Source organism: Engystomops pustulosus, chromosome 7 (genome assembly GCF_040894005.1).
Source record: "Engystomops pustulosus chromosome 7, aEngPut4.maternal, whole genome shotgun sequence".
In the NCBI taxonomy this organism is placed as follows: domain Eukaryota; kingdom Metazoa; phylum Chordata; class Amphibia; order Anura; family Leptodactylidae; genus Engystomops; species Engystomops pustulosus.
In genome coordinates, this window is record NC_092417.1 from 62,316,036 (window position 1) to 62,337,966 (window position 21,931).

General features: G+C 41.2%; 1 protein-coding gene across 1 annotated transcript in view; it reads left to right on the plus strand.

Moving 5' to 3' along the window:
- WDR25 (WD repeat domain 25) overlaps positions 1–21,931 on the plus strand; it is a 98,548-nt gene that overhangs the window by 47,628 nt on the left and 28,989 nt on the right. The window contains exons 3-4 of the mRNA XM_072116185.1: positions 14,896–15,043; positions 18,763–18,893. Of these exons, the coding sequence (XP_071972286.1) occupies positions 14,896–15,043; positions 18,763–18,893 (279 nt within the window). The remainder of the gene's footprint in view (positions 1–14,895; positions 15,044–18,762; positions 18,894–21,931) is intronic.

Genomic DNA, 21,931 nt, shown 5'->3' on the forward strand with positions numbered 1-21,931 from the left:
CTGCACAGCAAGGCATCGGAGCCCAAGGAGGACACTGTGTCATTCAACTAAATCGTGAGTGTGACTGTATACAATAAAAAAACTAAAGATCTGACGGTCATAACAAAAACCTATTGTTGGACCTGTATCCTAATACCACACAGGACCATTTTTTGTTTACTCTTTCTCGCAATATATCGCAGAGACATTACCATCTAGTCAGAGCGACACGGACAGTGTAAAAATACAAAGCATTGACTTAAATGACTTTGGTAATCAACAACTAAACAGCAAAAATAAAGAATAAAATATTACAAGGACTCAAAACAATCATAGTATCCACGGACCACATTTTTGTAGTCTATATTTTATTTTTAAAAGGCAGAAATGTGCACTCGGGCCCTATTAGTGCCATTTCTGCCTCTTTTTTAGCCCAGCCTGAGGTCTTAAAGAGTGTGTATATTTCTATGTATAATATATTATTTTTATTTTAACCGTTATACTTCAAGTGTTTGCACTAAGGTATACCTTTTAATTGGATGAATATCCCGGGAATATTTGTGAAAAGTGAAAAATAAAATTTTTTTTTTACTCATACATCTATAGCTACAGTGTGGATTGGTGTTTGGTGCTACTTTCTGTCTTGTTCAAATGTGTATAGCTATACCAGAAGGGCTGGTGCCAGCACCCGGTGTGCCCAGGCAAGAGTTGGGGTCCTGAGCTGCTGGGGGTGACCACATGGATGAATCTCAGTCCACAGCAACCTGGCAGTGCCTGCTGAGGAGGTTGTATAACATGAATCCAAGGAGGGTGAGGGGGGGCTGTATATGGTATGATAAAGTAGGTAACATTTTAGGGAATAGGAGACTGTTTTAGTTTCTAAATTTTTAATGGGGGCACTTAAGCTCACTGCAAAGGAGCCCACTGAGGCTCTGTCGCCCAGGAGCCTACTGAAAGCTGGTGTCGGCCCTGTAAACCAGGATATATTGTAGGAGTTCTACGGAAGCCTTGATGCCTGAGGGAGCATAAGGTCCCACTACCATGTGTAAAACCCCAGCCAATCACAGCCATGGCTAGTAGCTAGGGGCGTCAGTTTACATCACACGGGACAAACTCTGCACCCGAACTTGAAGTTCGGATCCGCTCATCTCTACGAATGATGGATCAAGTCCCCTCTGGTGCCGAATCTAATGATAGCAGAGCAGAGACTACAGTAACCCCTTCATTTTGAGACAGCGGTCTACATTCTTTTCCTATATGGGGTGAAAAGGTGATGCCCTTGTGTTTGTATACTTCATAGATGAGTCTACAAATGTATCTCTGCCTGGTAGCTACATTAGTGATAAGAGGATTTATCGCTTTCATTAGAGACTAGGGCACAAAATAATAGTTACGCTTCCATATTTCCCAGTTGTTTTTGGAGCTGTCTACTGCCCTTTAGATCTCAGCTTGCCAGGTAAATAGCAGCTATTTTTTGTATTACAGAGAACAGTCACTTACAAGCTTTCACTGACAGGATTGTTGGATTGTTTTCCGACCCATTTCTGCTATGTAGTAATTTACAGTGAAAGAGTAAATGGTCATTACAGAGTATATAACCGCTCCATTGATATTAAGAGTAGTGACATAACCCACAGCTGCCAAGTCAGGATTGCTGGGTACAAAAACATCATATTTTCCTGTTACTTTGGATTGTGTTTTTTTTTTAATTGTTGCTGGGAGAAGCTGAAGATTGCTAAATATTTGGGTTTATTTACTAAGGGTCCGTGGCTGCACTTTAGTTGGGGATTTTTGGGGGATCGTAGTGCAGCTGCGCTGGCTTTCATGCAACAGAAATGGGGGGGGGGGGGGGCGTCAGACGATCCGACTGATTCAGACTGAGCACTGGACTTAACTTTTTATCTTTCTTTTCTACTCAGACCTTTATTTTAGACACATTGGAGCTTATTTACTAAGGGTCCCAGCGGGCGCATTTCCGTCTGGTTTTTCCGACTTTCCAGGGATAGGGATTTAAAAGGGGATTGTGTCACAATCGCAACGGCTTTCATGCGAAACAAATCGAGGGGCGGGCCGTCGGATGATCCGATGGATTCGGACAAACCATGGGATTTAGCATTTAAATTGTGTCACAAGACAATGCACTTACATGCACCAGGAAGAAGATGGTGAACTATGGCAGACCTGAGCAGGGAAGCGACACATGCAGGATATCAGGCGCACAATCTTAGTGAATTGCGGCACTGTGCATTCTCGTCGGACAATGCACTTTTGGTGAACCCCTCCGGACAGGTAAATACTGTAAATGTGCCCCATTGTGTCTTTCTATGTCAGTCATTGAGTAAAAAGAAGCCCTATCTACAGTTTCTTCTATAGACCTCAAGATCACATATGTGTACTCCTTTGGTCTCCTGCACACAAGCGTTAATTTTTTATGTGTTCTAGTCATTCCATGGCTAACACATGTGCCTATGTCTTACTATGGGCTCACACACGTCTGTCGTTTCTACTGCCCTGTGTATGAACCAACTGCCTGAGCCAAAAGCACTCGTAGCAGGTCCAATTCCCCCTACTGTCCGATTCTTTTCTACTGTCGGGATCGGACATCACACCCAATGTCAAATGTTCACAAACCATGCTCAATGGGTTGCTAAAATAACAGAAAATTTAGGTAGGGTTCAGGTAGGGTTTTTAAGGACATTGAACACCAAACAGCTGTCTTTTAACTGGACACCCAATTTACACTTTTCACATTCATCTCAATAACTTCCATTGACGTGCTTCCTATGTACATGAAAATACATTATACAAATATTACTGCCTCTTATGTTCAAAATCATAACAACTTTAATATCGTCCCTTATCTACAAGAGTAAAACTGATATTCAAAAATAGAGTACTCTAATACTACTTTCTATGTACAATAATTTATCTTTCGTTGAAGAATATAACTCTATTACCGCTTTTTATTTACAGCACAAGAATTATACGGTAATTACTTCAACACTAACCCCGTATGTACAATTATATAACTGCTGTAATACCGCCAATTGCATTTAAGAAATATAATTACTATAATACTGCCTCCTTTGTACAAGAATATATGGTAACTACTGGAATACTGCCAATTGTATAGAAGAAATATATTTGTTATATAACCGACCCCTTTGTACAAGAATATAATTATTGTAATACTGCACTCTATATGACTACTATAATACTACCTCTTGTGCATAGGGATATGAGGACTGTAATGTACAAGACTATGCTGCCCTGTAGGTACACTGTGCGCAGAAGTATGACTGATTTTAATACTGCCTATTATGTGCGGTACTACACGTTCTGTACCACTGATTTTTTAATTAACTAATTTTGCAATTGCCAGTTTCCATTTAGCACCCCGAGGTATTCCAGTTTTATGCTGTACATAACTTTGCTGCACAGTGTGAGAGGCATTATCAGCGGATAGATCTTTTGTAGGATACCTTTAAGCATGGGTCAGCTCTTCATTTTTCATTATCTCTCCTGTGCCCAGGAGAGTTTCTAACTCATTGAATGCTTGAGCCATGTAAGAGATTTATATCTTAATGTTCCCCGTAGGAGGTGATAGAACTGGTCCTGTGAGTCGGCTGTTCATATGTCGGTAATTACTGGATCAGAAAAGGCACGAGAATAGAACAGATCTGTAGCCGGATATTTGGATGGACTCCAGCCATGGAGCTCACGATGATGGCCATTATCTCTTTCTGTGACATAAAGGTGTCAGATGATGAGCATTTTTTAAGTCAACAGGAAAGTCCATGGAATCCTGTGTCCATTAAAAAATTGACTTGTCTGACGTAACTCCTTCATGTAAGAGCCCAGTTCACATCTCTGTTAGGTCTTCAATTATTTGCATCAGTTATTGTGTGAGCCAGAACCAGAATACAGGTGCAAGTCTTTCTAGCGACTATAGAACGGTAAGGTATAATGGAAAAACTTGTTCAACCACTCCTGGATCTGGGCTCATAATAACTGATGCAAATAATTCTGGATCTGGGCTCATAATAACTGATGCAAATAATTGAAGACCTAACAGAGATGTGAACTGGGCCTTAGAAAGTGGGCTAAATTCATTTAGTACCTAGCAATATCATGATACGTTGTGGTAGACTTAGGCCTCATGCACACAACCGTATGGTCTGTTCTGTATATATGGCTGTATACTGCATGTAAATATGGGACATATGTCGCTGTATAAGTACTGTATCCATATAAAATACGGTGGGCTGGCAGATGATGGATAGCTGACTATTGGCTGGTTGATAGAATGCGCCTTTCACTGGTTCTGGGTACTGCATGTATACATACCGCATCATATGGTGCACAACTATATTCAGTACATATAAAGCTTGTATTTTATACAATCCCATTGACTTCTATGGGCTGTACAGAATGGAAATACAGTGGAAAATAGGACATGCTCTATATTTTTATATGTCCTGCTCACGGTACGATATGGTGTACAGTACAGCCATGTACATGGATGGCTGTATTGCCCATTGGAATGCATGGGGCCGTATGCCGGTTGTGTATATACGGCCATTTTAATACGTTCTCTACACGTTTCATGTGCATTGGGCCTTATTCATCACTTTACAACAGCATAATATGCACAAACAATGTCTTGTACCATGCAACATGTGCATCAATAGAGAAATACTAACTATAACTATGTTGTGACAGCAGTCATTTCATGTACCAAATTTTTGTGTGCCACTGTATCAAATACTTTGGAAAGTCCAGATAGAAAACATCCACAGCCTTCTCCAGGTCCAGTCTGGAACTTACCTCCTCATAGAAGCCGATCAGATTAGTCTGGCTGGACCGATGCCACGTAAGCCGATGCTGATTCATTTAGTGGGAAACGCAGAATGGAAAGACGCAGCAAGCTATGTCTTTCCCTCCTGCTGAATAATGTACATGCTTAAAAGGAGGCATTATTTTCCATTTAACACCTTGGAAAACGTTTTTGCATACTTCCCAGAATTCCCTAGTGGAGCATCTATGGCAGTGGTGGTGAACCTATGGCACGGGTGCCGGAGGTGGCACTCAGAGCCCTCTTTCTGGGCACCCAGGCCATCAGCAAAGAAGACTCAATGTATCTACTTGTACTCTGTGGCAGCCCAGGACTTGTCACGCTCAATGCTATTATTAAGCAAAAGCGCTGCCTGGGACTACAGGAGTAGTGAAAAGGTGTGGACAGATCAGAATTATCATTTTAGTTACTTCTCCAGGCAAAAAAATTCTTCCGGTTTTGGGGACCTTAATTTAGTCCTCCTTTTATATACTGTATTGGTTTCCTCAGAACACTGATACGATTGTAAGTTACAACAGAGCAGGGAGCAATAAGTTGCCATATTGGCACTTAGTGATAAATAGGTGGATTTGGGTTGTAGTTTGGGCACTTGGTCTCTAAAAGGTTCGCCATCACTGATCTATGGCTTTAAGTTTCCACATGCCTTTAAGGTGGCCTTAATTGGCAATCTCTCCATAAGGAGAGCACTTACTGTCTGACCCCATGCTTAACAGAGGTCATTAGAGGCTATTATTAGGCTTTAGGTTATGTTCACACCTTATTTTTTGAAAATATCCAGTGTGCATTTCAGTAAAGCTAGTGGTGTACATTTTTGCATATAAAAAAAAGATCCCAACATTCCTTTTCCTTGAACTTTTTTTTATTAGTCGATTGTGGGAAATGCATTGGTCACAGCCTCCCAGTGTATAGCCAGCAAGCCCCCAGTAGTATATAGCCAGACAGCCCCCAGTAGAATATAGTCAACCAGTCCCCTGTAGTATATAGCCGGCCGCCTTTAGCATAAAGCAAGGCAGCCCCCCTTAGTATATAGCCAGCCGCCTTTAGCATAAAGCCAGGCAGCCCCCCTTAGTATATAGCCTGCCAGCCACCTGTAGTATACTGCATGCCAGCCCCCAGTAGTATACATCCACCACTCTTTAAAAGCCAGCCCAGTGTAGTGTATAGCCAGCCAGCCCCCAGTTTGCCCAGAACATAAAAATACAATTGCATACTCACCTTCCGGTGGTCCCTGATGCTTGGCATGGCTCCCTGCTGCTCCCGTCACCGTGGCTCCTCTTCTTTCTTCTCTCTGCTGTAGAAGAAAGGTGCATCCATATGCTCTGCCGGCCGGCACAACGCATGGCCTGCCTCTGCCGGCTAATACAGTAGAGAGAAGAAAGAAGAAGAGCCGCGGGGAGTATCAGGGAGCCGCGCCGAGCATCCGGGCGCCGTAAGGTGAGTATGTAAGTTTTTTTATTTCTGTAGATCCGTGTATAAGCCAAGGTGGGGTTTTTCAGCACATAGTTGTGCTGAAAAACTTGGCTTATACACAAGTAAATACGGTAAGCGCTGGATAACAATGTTCTTTTTTCCAATATGTGACCTTCACAGGAAAACGAAAGAGACAAAGTGCCTTTGAATTTAATAACCACTATTTTATGACAAGCAACCTTCTGCAAGTTCTCATTCATGAATAGATGTCGATATTGGCATATTTATTTCCTGGGTAGAATCCTATTTCACTAGTGACATATACCTTTTCCAATTAAAGTTCTGCAAGGAGTCTTACTTTTATTAGTGGCACACTAATTTGTCTAGGTTTTTCAGAAAAGTAATTTTTATTCCTACTTTTATTGCTATATTTAAAGGGAAACTCCATATTTATGTTCAGCAAATATAAAATCCAATATTTTTGGAATATAATTTTCAGTTCAGATTTTGTGCTGTGTAGAAATATATATGGTCTTAAAGGGAACCTTTCACTAGCTCCATTCCATGTTTTTCAGTTGGAATTTTTTCTCTCGCCCTATAATTTTACATACCATAAATGCTGACTCCTTTCTAACAGATTGGAGCATCCTATTCAGTCTTCTCCAGCTCAGGGCCCACCCTTCTGACAGTAGAGAACTTTACTTAAGTATTGGGTGCCATAACAGCTTTAATTCTTGGGAATGTTGGGGACTAGAGAAATCACCAACCCATTGGTTGAAAGGGACAATTTTACTGAAATATAACCAATATAATATATAAAAGAACTGGACCGCACATCCACACATCACACAATGATCTACTGCTGCTAGGCTACATTATATAACGAACTCGAGGTACTTAGTTACATTTTGATAAAATTGTGTAAGCCCACCAACCACTTCACGGGGACCTCTTTATGGTGGGTCCCTACGCTATTATGTGCGGCATCACATGGCGTCCACCACCGCTGCAGCACAGCACCGGCAGGGACCAAGACTCGGTTGCCCCCCAGCACCCATACTGGCAGGCATAGCCCCCATCCCCGGGCTCCCACCGGTATCGCACCACAGAAGCGTTGGACGCCATGCAATACCGCACCATGTGAACAGGAAAAAAGGCTCACCATGTGTGGACAGCAGGGGCGGACTGGGAATTTAAAATGGCCCTGGAAAAACTATGAAAGTGGCCCCATTTTATGGGCGGAGTCAAAACAAGTGGGTGTGGTCAGATAATGTGGATGGGGTTATAAAAGACAAATTGTTGGTAGATGGCATTACTGGAAAAGATGTTCTTGTTTTGCATTAAGTGAATTTAATGTGCAAAGAATGTGACCTGTCGATCAGTAAATGATGCAAACACACGACCCGATAAGCCTTAAATACCTTTCCCCTGTGCCATACATGTACAATTCAGAGAAAGGATATATTGATACTGCCTCCTATGTACAAGAATATTGCTACAATAACACATTTCGAATAATACATTCAATCCTGCCTTCTATATACAAAATAAAACTACTACAATACCTTCTCCCATATACAAGCCAATTACTATAATACTGCCTCCTATGTACAAGACTATAACTACTATAATACTGCTCCCTATGTACAAGAATATAACTACTATAATACTGCCCCTATGTACAAGAATATAACTACTATAATACTGCCCCTATGTACAAGAATATAACTACTATAATACTGCTCCCTATTTACAAGAATACAACTACTATAATACTGCCTCCTGTGTACAAGAATATAACTACTATAATACTGCCCCCTATGTACAGGAATATAACTACTATAATACTGTCCCTATGTACAGGAATTTACCTACTGTAATACTGCCCCCTATGTACAAGAATATAACTACTATAATACTGCCTCCTATATACAAGAATATAACTACTATAATACTGCCACCCATGTACAAGAATATAACTACTATAATACTGCCCCCTATGTACAAGAATATAACTACTATAATACTGCCCCCTATGTACAAGAATATAACTACTATAATACTGCCTCCTATATACAAGAATATAACTACTATAATACTGCCACCCATGTACAAGAATATAACTACTGTAATACTGCCCCCTATGTACAAGAATAGAACTACTATAATACTACCCCTATGTACAAGAATATAACTACTATAATACTGCCCCCTATGTACAAGAATAGAACTACTATAATACTACCCCTATGTACAAGAATATAACTACTATAATACTGCCCTCTATGTACAAGAATATAACTACTATAATACTGCCCCCTATGTACAAGAATATAACTAATATAATACTACCCCTATGTACAAGAATATAACTACTATAATACTACCCCTATGTACAAGAATATAACTACTATAATACTGCCCCCTATGTACAAGAATAGAACTACTATAATACTGCTCCTATGTACAAGAATATAACTACTATAATACTGCCCCCCTATGTACAAGAATATAACTACTATAATACTGCCCCCTATGTACAAGAATATAACTACTATAATAATGCCCCCTATGTACAAGAATATAACTACTATAATAATGCCCCCTATGTACAAGAATATAACTACTATAATACTGCCCCCTATGTACAGGAATATAACTACTATAATACTGCCCCCTATGAACAATAATATAACTACTATAATACTGCCCCCTATGTACAAGAATAGAACTACTATAATACTGCCCCTATGTACAGGAATATAACTACTATAATACTGCCCCCTATGTACAAGAATAGAACTACTATAATACTACACATATAAACAGAAGCGAACATGAAAAAAATCAGTATTTATAATTTACAGCTACAAAAAACACATGAGATCCTCACCTATTGCATCCAGTGACATGAGGTGACGTATCCCTGGATTGTACTCGTTCCTCTTCTCCAATAGTTCCACCATCACCTTGTCTCTTCCTCCAGGTACACAGCATTCCTGCAGAGTTTACCACACAGACGTCTTATGTTCTGCACTTTCCCATTGTCCCTTCTTCTGCTACCACTAATACTGTGCCCTAAATACTGTAATAGAGCCCCCTGAAATATTAGCACCACACAAATAGTGCCCCATAATGTAACATACTGTAATAGTGTAGGATATTTTATTTCTTCTTTCTCTCCTTTAACCCCCTTAACCCCCCCACCCCAGTATTGATAGAGCTCCTACTATGACCCAGGCGTAATAATAATGGCCCCTGCCTTCCCCAGTCATAAAATGAATGCCCCCAGCCTGCCCCAGACATAAAATGAATGCCCCCAGCCTGCCCCAGACATAAAATGAATGGCCCCAGCCTACCCCAGAAATAGAATTAATGGCCCCAGTCGGCCCCAGAAAAAGAATTAATGGACCCAGCCTACCCCAGACATAGAATTAATGGCCCCAGCCTACCCCAGACATAGAATTAATGGCCCCAGCCTACCCCAGACATAGAATTAATGGCCCCAGCCTACCCCAGAAATAGAATTAATGGCCCCAGTCGGCCCCAGAAAAAGAATTAATGGACCCAGCCCGCTCCAGACATAGAATTAATGCCCCCTGACAGCCCCAAATATAGAATGCCCCCCCCACCAGACATATAATCAATGCCCCTTGCTAGCCCCAGATATAGAATAATGCCCCCCCCCAGACATATAATCAATGCCCCCTGCCAGCCCCAGAAATAGAATAAGGCCCCCCCTCGCTCGCCCCAGACATATAATCAATGCCCCTTGCATGCCCCAGATATATAATAATGCCCCCCCCCAGACATATAATCAATGCCCCTTGCATGCCCCAGATATAGAATAATGCCCCCCCCCAGACATATAATCAATGTCCCTTGCATGCCCCAGATATAGAATAATGCCCCCCCACCCCAGACATATAATTTATGCCCCCTGCCAGCCCCAGATAAAGAATAATGTCCCCCCCCTGCCCCAGACATATAATTTATGCCCCCGCCAGCCCCAGATAAAGAATAATGTCCCCTCCCCTCCGCCCCAGATAAAGATTTAATGTCCCAATTCTATAATTTAAACAAAAAAAAAACACCATAATACTCACCTCTATGGCGCAGGTTCGTCTCGTCCCCGGTCTTCAGCAGCTTGGTGTAGAGGCGCGGGATAGTGACGTCACTGCTCCGCGCCTCTCACATCAAGCCGCGGAGCTACATGGAGGCAGGCTGACATCTGGTAGGTGTCAGCGCTCCTCCACTGAGTGTATACACAGACGCAGAAGCAGCAGTGCTGCGCTGCGTCTGTGTACTAATCTATAGTACCTGCATCGTACGATGCAGGTACTATAGATTAGATGAAAAGTTGAAGGGAGGGAGTGCGGAGCGGCCCCGGACGAGCTCTGCACCGGCCCCACACCGGCCCAGGACCGACCGGCCCACCGCCCAGTCCGCCCCTGGTGGACAGGTGTTGAATACTCACTGTTCCATGTGGTCTCAGCCACTAGCTGAGAGGAAATAGGCGGCCCCTATATGCAGTCTCCTGCTAATTTAAAAACACCTGGGTCGAATGCGACGGAGTCCTGGTACCAGGAAAAACACATGGTGAGCCTTTTTTCCTTTTCACATGGTGCGGTATTGCATGGCGTCCGCCGCTACTGTGGTGTGGTGCTGGTGGGAGCCCGGGGCCCAGAGCCATGGGGGCTATGCCTGCCAGTATGGGTGCTGAGGGACAACCGGGTCTTGGTCCCTGCCGGCGCTGTGCTGCAGCGGTGGTGGACGCCGTGTGATTCCGCACATAATAGCGTAGGGACCCACCATAAAGAGGTCACCGTGAAGTGGTTGGTGGGCTTACACAATTTGATCAAAATGTAACTAAGAACCTCGAGTTCGTTATATAATTAGCCTAGCGGCAGTAGATTATTGTGTGATGTGTGGATGTCCAGTTCTTTTTCTCTCCCCATGTTGGTGTACTACTCTGAAATATGCCTAAACTTTTCTCTTCCAGAACAACTTATATCCAACCAACCTTTTTTCCCACCATTGCTTGTAAACATTTGAAGCTTGGTGGTGGCCTAGTTGACTTGTTGGTACTGATACCCTCACAGTGAAAGCCACAGTACTGCAAAATACTCATTGACTCAAAATGCTAATTGTCTTCCCAAAATAATGAGGCAAATTTATCATGATTTGGTACATTGTGTTGCACTCGTGATTCTCACCCTGCTGACAGGCAATTCACCTTATATACTAAGAGGCTTTGGTCCTGCCTGGCATAGAATTGCTCTAAAATCTTGCGCAAGGAAAATGGCACAGACTATAGTTTAAAGCGAACATGTCACCACATTTCTCACAAATAAAGCTATTGGCAGGTTTCCATAGAGCCCTATTAATTAATTGACAACCTTCTTTTAGCTAAAAATAGTTTTTCTTAAATCCCTCTAAGGTCCTTAAGCCTCCCTCATAACATTAACAAATTGTACCCCATGCATGTATTTGATAACATGAAATCACAGCACACGTCCATGGAGGCTGCTGTGATTTCATGTTATTAGATACATGCATGGGGTACAGTTTGTTAATGTTATGAGGGAGGCTTGGAGACCTTAAACATCCTGGTCACCTGACATTATTGCTGAATGCTGATATGGCATGGGTTGAAGCAGCTAGAATCAGCCTCAGGGGGCCACCTCCCCTTAACTTGCTCTTGTTATCACTGGATACCAGGCAAGATTATAAAGTTGATTTTATGGGAATACGAGGGAAACAACTTTTAGCTAAAAGAAGAGTGTAAGTAAGTTACTATGGCTTTATGGAAACCTGCCATGATCTCTGTTTGTGACAGGTTCCCTTTAACTATAGTAAACTTGGCGTGAAGGAGGTGGAAGGGGTGGAAAATGTCACTGTTCTCCGGGAATTGTGACATTTCCACGCTTAGTTTCTTTGTGATTGGGTAAAGGACAGATTTACCTTTTAAGTCCCCAGGCTTGAAATGTACATAAAAACTACAGGGGACCTTCGAATGCAGCGTTGGTTGTGCATGGATTATAAGACTACATCAACATCATACAAGAAAATTAGAAAGTTTCCTGACATTTTAAGAAGATTTGAACTAACAAATGAACTGCAAAAGTGGAGCGCCGTGTCCTGGATTGTGCTGTCCATAATGCCTTGGTTGGATTTGATTCCATATGTACAAAGGATCCATCACCTGCTGCTACAAGTCTTCAGAAGAGACGGCAATTTGTGGAATCCTTCTGGGTTTCATTTAGTTTTGATGTGGAGTAAAAATAGTTCACAAAACTGTCAAGCTGTCACGGATCTGTGTGTCAGGCCCTGTGCTTTATTTCTCTGCGCGGAGGAAGCTGGAGACGGAGCGTTGATATTCGAGCAGCGTCCCCTCCGAGCCGAGCGCCTTATAATTTAATTTGAGTCTGTTAAGGATTTTTATTGTCTTGCAGAACACGCTGTACTTCACACAGCTGAAGAAACAAAATAAGTGTTTACATTATTTATGTCACGCAAGATCGCTTACAGCTCCACTAGCCCGCACCCTTCATATAATGGGAGCACAAAAATCCCATGTTCAGCTCACAATATAGTCCTTCTATATCACTCTACCACCACATCACTAACTCCATATTATCCATAGGGGCAGTCAGACATATGTACCTATTGTACATGTTATATTCTGTAATATTGCAGCTACCTTATATACATTAGATGCATTTTTGTGGAGTAGTATTCTTGTATATGGGGCAGTAGAATAGTGTATATATATATATAGTAGTTATATTCTTGTACATTGGAGCAGTATGATCATAGTTGTATTCTTGTCTATAAGGTGCCATATTATAGGAGTTCTGTTCTTGTACATAGTTTGCTGTATTATAGGAGTTCTATTATTCTACATAGGGTGCCATATTATAGGAGTTCTATTATTATTTCTACATAGGGTGCTGTTTTATAGGAGTTCTATGGTGCTGTATTATAGGAGTTCTATTATTGTACATAGGGTGCCATATTATAGGAGTTCTAGTATTGTATATAGGGTGCTGTATTATAGGAGTTCTATGGTGCTGTATTATAGGAGTTCTAGTATTGTACATAGGGTGCTGTATTATAGGAGTTCTGTTCTTGTACATAGGGTGCTGTTTTATAGGAATTCTATTATTATACATAGGGTGCTGTATTAAAGGAGTTAATAAGGGTTACTGTTACTGTAAGGGTGCTGTATTGTAGTTTGTTTAGTCTTTATGCAAGGGACAGAATTATGTTAGATGGTATTATTAGATTATGTATGTTCAATGCATATGGAATAATATTATAAATTTTTTTGCACATAGAGAGCAGTACTATAGTTTTCTCTTGTATTTATTTTTTCAATAACATACGGTATATAACAAGTTTTGACACTGTCTTGGCAAACAAAATTGTGGCACTGTTATACACATCAAAGACGTTAAGACTAACTAAGAAAGGGAAAGAGTAGAAAAAAAATTGAAAATAGAGGCAGTAGGAGGGACGTGCAAATTACTCTTTCAGCTTCATTTTTATCTGCTGGTTGCTTAGGAAGGCAGTGATGTGTAGCAATACGGTATTCTAAGGAAACAAGGACTCTGAGGGGTCTCTCAAGGGATAGCAACGAATGCTGTAGTGTGTAACCCTGTGTGACCCAAACACCCTCAACTTAGATTCATCTGTCCATAACACTTTTTTCAAATTTTCCTCTGCCAAATGTCTGTGTTCTTCTGCCCATATTAATTTTTTCCTTTTATTAGCCAGTCTCAGATATGGCTTTTTCTTTGCTATTCTCCCCTGATGGCCATCCTGGAGTCGCCTCTTCACTGTAGAGGTTGACACTGGCATTTGGCGGTTACTATTTAATAAAGTTTATTAGAGACTCTAATGTACTTGTCTTGTTGGTTAGTCGTGCAGCGGGGCCTCCCCCTTCTCTTTCTACTCTGGTTAGAGCCCGTTTGTGCTCTCCCCTGAAGGGAATAGTGCACACTGTTGTAGGAAATCTTCAGTATCTTGGCAATTTGCTGCATGAAATGGCCTTCATTTCTTAGAACAAGAATAGACTATGATGCTCCAGATTGACAACCAGCTCAAAGGAAGGTCAGTTTTATAGCTTCTCTAATTAGCCAAACTGTTTTTAGCTCTGCTAGCATACTTGAACAAGGATTTTCAAAACATCCATTAGCCTTCTTACACAGTTGGCAAACACAAGTTACCATTAAACCACTGGAGTGGTGTGTGTTGGAAGTGGGCCTATATAGACCTATGTGGATATTGCATTAGAAACCAGATGTTTGCATCTAGAATAGTCAATTACCACATTAACAATGTATAGAGTGTATTTATAATTCATTTAATGTTAGCTTTATTGAAAGAAAATGTGCTTTTCTTTAAAAAATAAGGACATTTTGAAGTAACCCCAAACTTTGGTTTGACAGAGGTTGAATATGCTTGTAATTCAATTGTGACTGGAGTTGCCTTTTAAAGTCTTTCATCATCTGCACCACTTCCAGGGGTGGTTTTGGCACCCCATGAGGTATCCTAGGTCATGGAATATAAAGCATAACCATAATTTCACGAATGTTCACTGATGTTTTTTATGTTTTTTGCTGAATTTCTTTTCCTATGTTTTCCAGGTGTGGGATGCAGTGGACTCTGGTAAATGTCTTTGCACAATCTCATGCCATCGGGCTGCCGTACGTGATGCACAGTGGTCAAAGTGTGGCAGAAAAATCCTCACTGGAGGGTTTGATGCTTTCCTGCATTTAACAGATATAGAAACAGGTTAGTTTATTTGGATAGAGCAATGGATTGACTATGTTAAAAAATAATTTCTCATGCAGGTTTTAGGTAAAGCTGGGTATATAGTTGGTCAGTTGTGGGATATGCATTGGACTATGGGAAGATCCCTTGAGCAGTGAATTATTGCCTCTGAATAACTTAAACTTCATTGTTCTTTTAATTTAACACCAAGGCGTTCCACTCTACGATGTTATTGTAATTTCAAGTTGACTGCAATCTCATCTGATTTTATACACACAATTACCTTCCCCATTCCGGCTCCTCGCTTTACTGCGTGGCAACACCAGTAAGCTAATTACTATGTCAGGTACAATTTGTTACATTCTATGTCACTTTAATACTGGGTTTGAAAACATGATCGGGCATCAGCTCCGCCAGTAATATTTATGTCAGCAGCTGAAAAACATTTCATACACAGAATTATGCAGCAATTGCATCATTATCTTGACACTAAACCATACTAAATGTACAGAGAAATTCTTAAATCATGTATGTGGTATGTTCAGTTTAGCAAATATTCCACAATCTCTATGTAGATGAATAGATCTGTGTCCTGGCTGTGAATGAAGCAGCTCTTTATCCCATCTCTCAGGAGGAAGTCACAGCAGGTACTTACTAAACCACCCACAGGTCCTTATGTTTTTTTGTGTCCCAAATCACCATTTTAAATTTCCCTCTGTGGCCAAAATGGAAAAAAAAACCTTATCCTTACTTAGATATGAGTCTGTTGAGGCGTATTGGACTTATCTCTTTTGCTACCAGCGCCATTGCAGTTCTTCAATAATGCCAGAGGGCTACAGTACAATTTTATTGTGCAAATGCTGTAACTATAGTGCATGCGCATTAAAGCTGCGGTGTAGTAAGCTGGCTTCACTGCGCAACTATACAGGCAGACAGAGCACCAGACCAAGGTGAGTATAAGGTTTTTTAAATTATCTTTTAGCAGCCACTGAAGGGCGATTTGAAACACTAAACCACTGGCCCAGAAGGACTTGTGGCTGGTTTAGTCTCCTAAATCGCCATGTCAGGTCCTCATTAAGCACATCTTTTTATGTTATTTATAGTATAGCCTGACAGCACCACCATCACACCCTAATAATAACATGTGTTTTATGGCTCACGAAGACCAGATATACATTTTCTTTTTGATGGACGGCATTGTAGCAGATCCATCAGCAGTTTTTACTAAAAACTCTCTTATCTGCTTTATTATATGTACTTTTTGCTATAATTTGTAGTGGGTTATTTTGTGCTGAGCTAGCTTTTTGGTTATACTTAAAGGACATCTACCAACACATTTAGGGTGGTAGACTGTCACCAAATGCATGCTCGTTACCTTAGGGGTGAAGGGGGAATCCTCCTGTCACGTTTCAACACATCTGCTACACCGAAATAAGACTTTTATAACCTTATGCAAATCAAACATATTTTTGGTGCTCACCCCTCTGCTAGCCAAGCGCCTCCTGGCTCTGCCCGGAGATAAAATATACTTCCCCCCCTCGTTGATATTCCGCCACGTCATCGGCTGCAAGCCCTGCAGACAGCCAGTGACGTCACCCGTCTGTCTGCAAATCTCCTCCTCTTGGCCAGACGAGGTGGCGTCTGTAATTTTACCGTGTTTTTGTAATTTACCAAGCTCTAAACCTGTTGCCTGTATTATATTGACAGAACGGATAGCCTATATGTGTATTTGATGAAAGAATATGTATATCATACTTGATTACTGCATACGGTATTTAAATCCGCCTATGGTCATCGCCGCGCATGTCTGAAGGAGGTACTCCCACCGAAACGTCACAGGACACTCCAGCCATTGATTGAGCATGGACTTTTCGCTACAATGGACTATGGCATGCCTTATGTCAACGCTTTTAACATAATATATAAAGAATAATTGCTGCTATATATGGTCTAAGTGATATCCTTTGAGGTGGCGTCTGTGTCTCCTTGCGCAGCAGGACTTCTCTCCCGCAGGGGGTGCAAGGTTGTTGGCTCATGTGCATGCGTGAGATTAGCAAACAGCCGGGTGATGTCATCAGCTGTCTGCAGTGCTTGCAGCCGGAATATTGTGGAGGAATATCAATGAGGGCGCGTGCATATTTTATCTTCAGACGGAGACTGGAGGTGCTCGGCTAGTGGAGGGGTGTGCGCTTCTGGCTCATTTGCATAAAGTTATAAAGTCTTTATTTCAGCATAGCAGACCTGACGGAACGTCACCCCTAAGGTAACGAGCATACATTTAGTGACAGTCTACCACCCCTAAAATATTAAAGCTGTAGATGGTGTTAGGTAGAATCTCTGGATATTTGTGTAACCAAGTCAGCAGCTTTGGCAAGTGTTCTGGGTAATTTTTAGGGCACACCAAATGACACATGTATACCATAACGCATTTAGAGGTCTAGAATGGCCCCTTTTTCTGTAATCTGTTTTTTTTGCTGGTATTTTTGCTGTTTTAGCTACATGCAAGACAAGTCGAGATACCAGCAAAAATTCCCACTTAAAAAATGGGCCATTCTAGACCCCTGTTGTAACCATAAAGTTGGCCTTGCAACCCAAGCTGGAGGAGAATTACAGGGCTGCACCCATAAGATTCTACTGGCATGCCTTTACTAGCGTTTTGCTTTTACTAATCTGGTGAGCACCTCACATAAGACTCTTGTGTTATCTTTACCTGAACTTCTCACCCTATGAGCTCACTATTTTTCCCTGCTAGTATCAAAGCAGCTGCAAAGATTTAACAACACTTCTCTCCAAGGATGTTGCCCAACATCGTCTGTAACTATGCATGACCAAAACTGCTGACAGAATCCTTTTAAGGAGACCTCATTTTATCTGGATAGATAAAAAGCACTTGTTGTTTATTTTAGAACAACCTCTGAAAAACCCGTCTTCAACAACTCCCCCTAGTGATGGCTGAAAACAGCAAGAAGTGTATCATTTATTACCTGAAGTAGATGATTTAACTCAATAGTATAGTGTGCAGTAAGCTCCCCATAATGCTGGCTGCAGACATCTATTTATGGGGAACCCCATTCCCCTCTATGTCATGATTTGGTACAGCAATATAGATAAAATGATAGTCGCAGAGTAAATTATATTGACTTTCCATCAGCTTGCATACAAATCGAGTTTTCTTCATACAGGTTGTCGCCACTCGCAGCAGATAATGTGGCATCCCTTTAGTAGTTACAGTAGCACGGATGCTAGAAGTAGTTTAGTAAATTGCTGGGAGGGGGGGATTGTGACATCAGAACATGTCACAGCGAGCACAAGCTGTAATTAGGCTTCCAAGTCTTGGTAAATTACAGTGGGCTGCGAGTCGCACGCCGCAGTTTATATGATGCAATCTTCCTCGCTGTCACACACTTTGCCAAAGGTTTTGTTAATAAACTTTTTGTAGAAAACTACTGACTCGTGTTCATAATTCCATACATAATTACATCTCACACAGTGTTGCCATGGTATCTATGCCCCCTCCCCTTCTTTAATATCTCTATGTTATTTTCCATAGGGAAATTAAGTGAGTCCGTTCACACGTTTTAGTTTTGTACATTAAAACTGGAGAATGAATGCAATTTGCACATTATTAGATGCCGGGATTTAAAGAAAAGGACTTCAATTTACGCATGTATCTTTTTTTCTTTAACAATGAAATCATTAAAGGAGGTCTGTAAGTTAATAAGGTATCTGCTCTTTTAAAGGGAAAGACCTGTTCACGGCAAAGAATGAATTCAAGATTAGCGCCACCCGGTTTCACCCATGTGACCAGAATCTGTTTATATGTGGCGGTTTTTCTCCTGCGGTAACAGCCTATGATGTGCGAATGGGTAAGGTACGGCATCTATATTCCAGTTACTGCCCTCTCCATGGAGAATACTACAAAGGATGAAAGCTGGGATTTAAGTTTTATGGGCAATGGGCTCTCTCTAGGGCCAAGTGCATTGAAATACAGCTCAATATGGGGCACTATGTTGCCCTGGGAGGATTTGGCATGCGGGTGGAGCTTTATTTAGTTTTTCCCCTAATGTTATTAGTTGATGTTCAGTATTGTGACAAGGGAATCCACCAGCCAGTGTTTAAGTGACCCAATTATCCTTAAAGGGGTTAAGTCACAACAAGTTAATCCTTATCCTGTGGATAGGAGCTAACTTGCTGATCAGTGAAGATCGCAATCATGGGACCCCCTATGGATTACAAGATTGGAGGGTCCGTTGTACCCCAAAATAATGGAGAGCCAGTCGTACATGCATGTAGCATGAAACAGACGGCTATAGTTGTGTACCGCACATGGATGTTTGACAGGCAATTCCATTATTTTGGGGTGCAACAAACACCCATTTTTGTGATCCATGGCTTTCCCATCACTGATATCCTCACTGATCAGCAAGTTAACCCCTATTTTGTGGATAGGGGCTAACTTGTTGTGACTTGACAAACCCCAAAATTTCTTTTGCCATTTGGGTTTCACTGATAATGATTGGACAGTGAATGTAGAGACACAACCTACTGTCAAGGGATTTTCCCATCTACATCATATCCAAAGGGCCTAATTTCTGTAGACTGGCTGCACAAAGACATGTTTGGCCACTCTCCATATAACTCTATGTAATACTCCACGTAATAAAAAGACTAACAAGAATTGATATTTTATGGTGAAAACAAATATTTACTAAGTAGACACATGAGTGTGGACAAATCTTAGAGCCTGGTAGGGTTGCAGCGATACCAGATTTTTGAGTGTGATACAATACCTGGAAAAGTATTGCGATACTTGATACCGATATGATTTGTTTCATGAAAAGAAAAATGCTTTATTTGAATTTAAAATGTTTATTAAAACATACAAAAATCTGAATAAGATTGATTCTTTAGAAATGTATAGTTTGTATAAAAATTGATTTAGGGCTTCTTTTTAGCGGAAAATGTTTTACTTTACACTAGGACCATTCTGGAGTAGATACATTTTTTGCTCCCTTTTTATAGCTTTTTTTATGGGGACCAGATAGGTAAAGCCACATATTTTTGACCTTTTTTTACGGTCTTCATCGTGCAGGTTCATTAATGTTGTATGGGTCATTACGGATGTGGTAATATCATATGTGTAGGTTTTGTGTTATTTTTATATGTAATGGAGGCATTGGGATATTTTTATTCTTTTATTTATTTATTTTTTAATTCAAAAATTATTATTATATTTTTTAACTTTGTTCCAGTATGGGAAATCTAATTGCTCGTTTATAATAATACCCTTCAATACATGAGTATTGCAGAGCATCATCACTGTCAGCCTATGCAGGTACATAGGCTGACACAGAGACTGTAAGATCCTGAGTGGTAGGATCTTATAGAGCAGGGCATCAGGCAGCATGTGTTTTATACCTTTCAGGATCACACTTCCTTAACCCCTTCAGGACCACCATGATTTTTAACCTTAAATCCAAGCGTGATTAAGAGAATAGTTGCTCCAAGTGGTCCCTCTCCCCCACGATTGGTACCCCTGCGCTGCTTTCAGGGCTGCTGATCCTTGCTATGAACTGTTCTCTTAATCCCTCTTGGATTTAAGGTTAAAAAAAATGGTGGTCCTAAGGGGGTTTAAGAAAGTGTGATCCTGAAAGCTGACATGCTGCCTGATGCCCTGCTTCTCTGGGACTTATGTATGCAGAGCTGCTGGTAGACTGGAGAAGCCTCTACCTGTCAACTAGCTCGATAGAAAGTCTTTTGTGCCTTTGCAACAATCCCATAATATAAGGAAATTTGTCCAAAATTGATAATTTTTTTGTTGGCGTTCCCCTTTAAATGTGAAACATTATTAAAGTACACACAATTTCTTCCGCTTTGTTAGAACTCTTTTCACTATGATCTGTGCATAAAAAAGAAGCTCTGGAAAAAAGACGGTTGACAAAAGCACTCCTCTGTGCAATATATGCAAATTGGTAAATTGTAACTTCTGAAGTGTTGTCTTGGCAACCACTAATGATTGCATGTTTTTTTGAGTGAAAATTGTATCCGCTTTTTCTTGCATCTTTTTGTATTTTCTCTTTGTGTTTTATTAATGCAGGGGATGCTGCAGGTTGTATACATTGCAATTAACCAATGTAGAAGGAGAAGGGTAATGGGTGAGCTAATTACCCCATTTATCTAGTAACAATGTAGGAAACGCAAATCAGTGCTCATTGTCATAAAAGATTGAAGAGAAACATGAAGCTGGACTTGTGTGACCTCCCAATAACACACAGGAATAATGCAAAATTAGCAGGTTAAATGGGCGCTTTTTAAAGAAGTTTTTCATTTATCTCAAATCCACAGGACGCAGGGCTGCAGGATGTAGCTGTCCCAGAAGCTGAAAATTAGCTGACCCAGAGCTGGTCATGAACACCCCCCCCCCCCCTCGCCCATTCATATGGGGCAGGCAAATACACTTGCCAGCCACCACCCTTGTGATTGCTGGGGGTTTTCCTGCAGTGGTTGGACTCAGAGATCTGACAGTACTCTGAAGTTAGGGTGTAACCATATTGTACTTAAACTACAAATGCTGAGACCCCCAGCAATCCAAAAATGGGGAACCATTTCTCACGAATGGGTGGAGCTGCAGGACAAATGCTTGTCCTGCCACTCCACCCACTGGTCCGTCAATATGTATGGGAGTGTCCCATACCAGACTGTAATATATATATGTGTGTGTATATATATATATATATACATATATATATATATTAGAACGCGTGTGTCAGAAAATGTAGCTGATGTACCATTGAAATGAGCAGCAGGACACATCCCAACATGCCGCCCCATTAATAACTAAGAACGTGACCCACATTCTCCAGGCTGTTGGGGGTCCTGTATTTATGATCAGTCTAGGTCCCAGCAGTT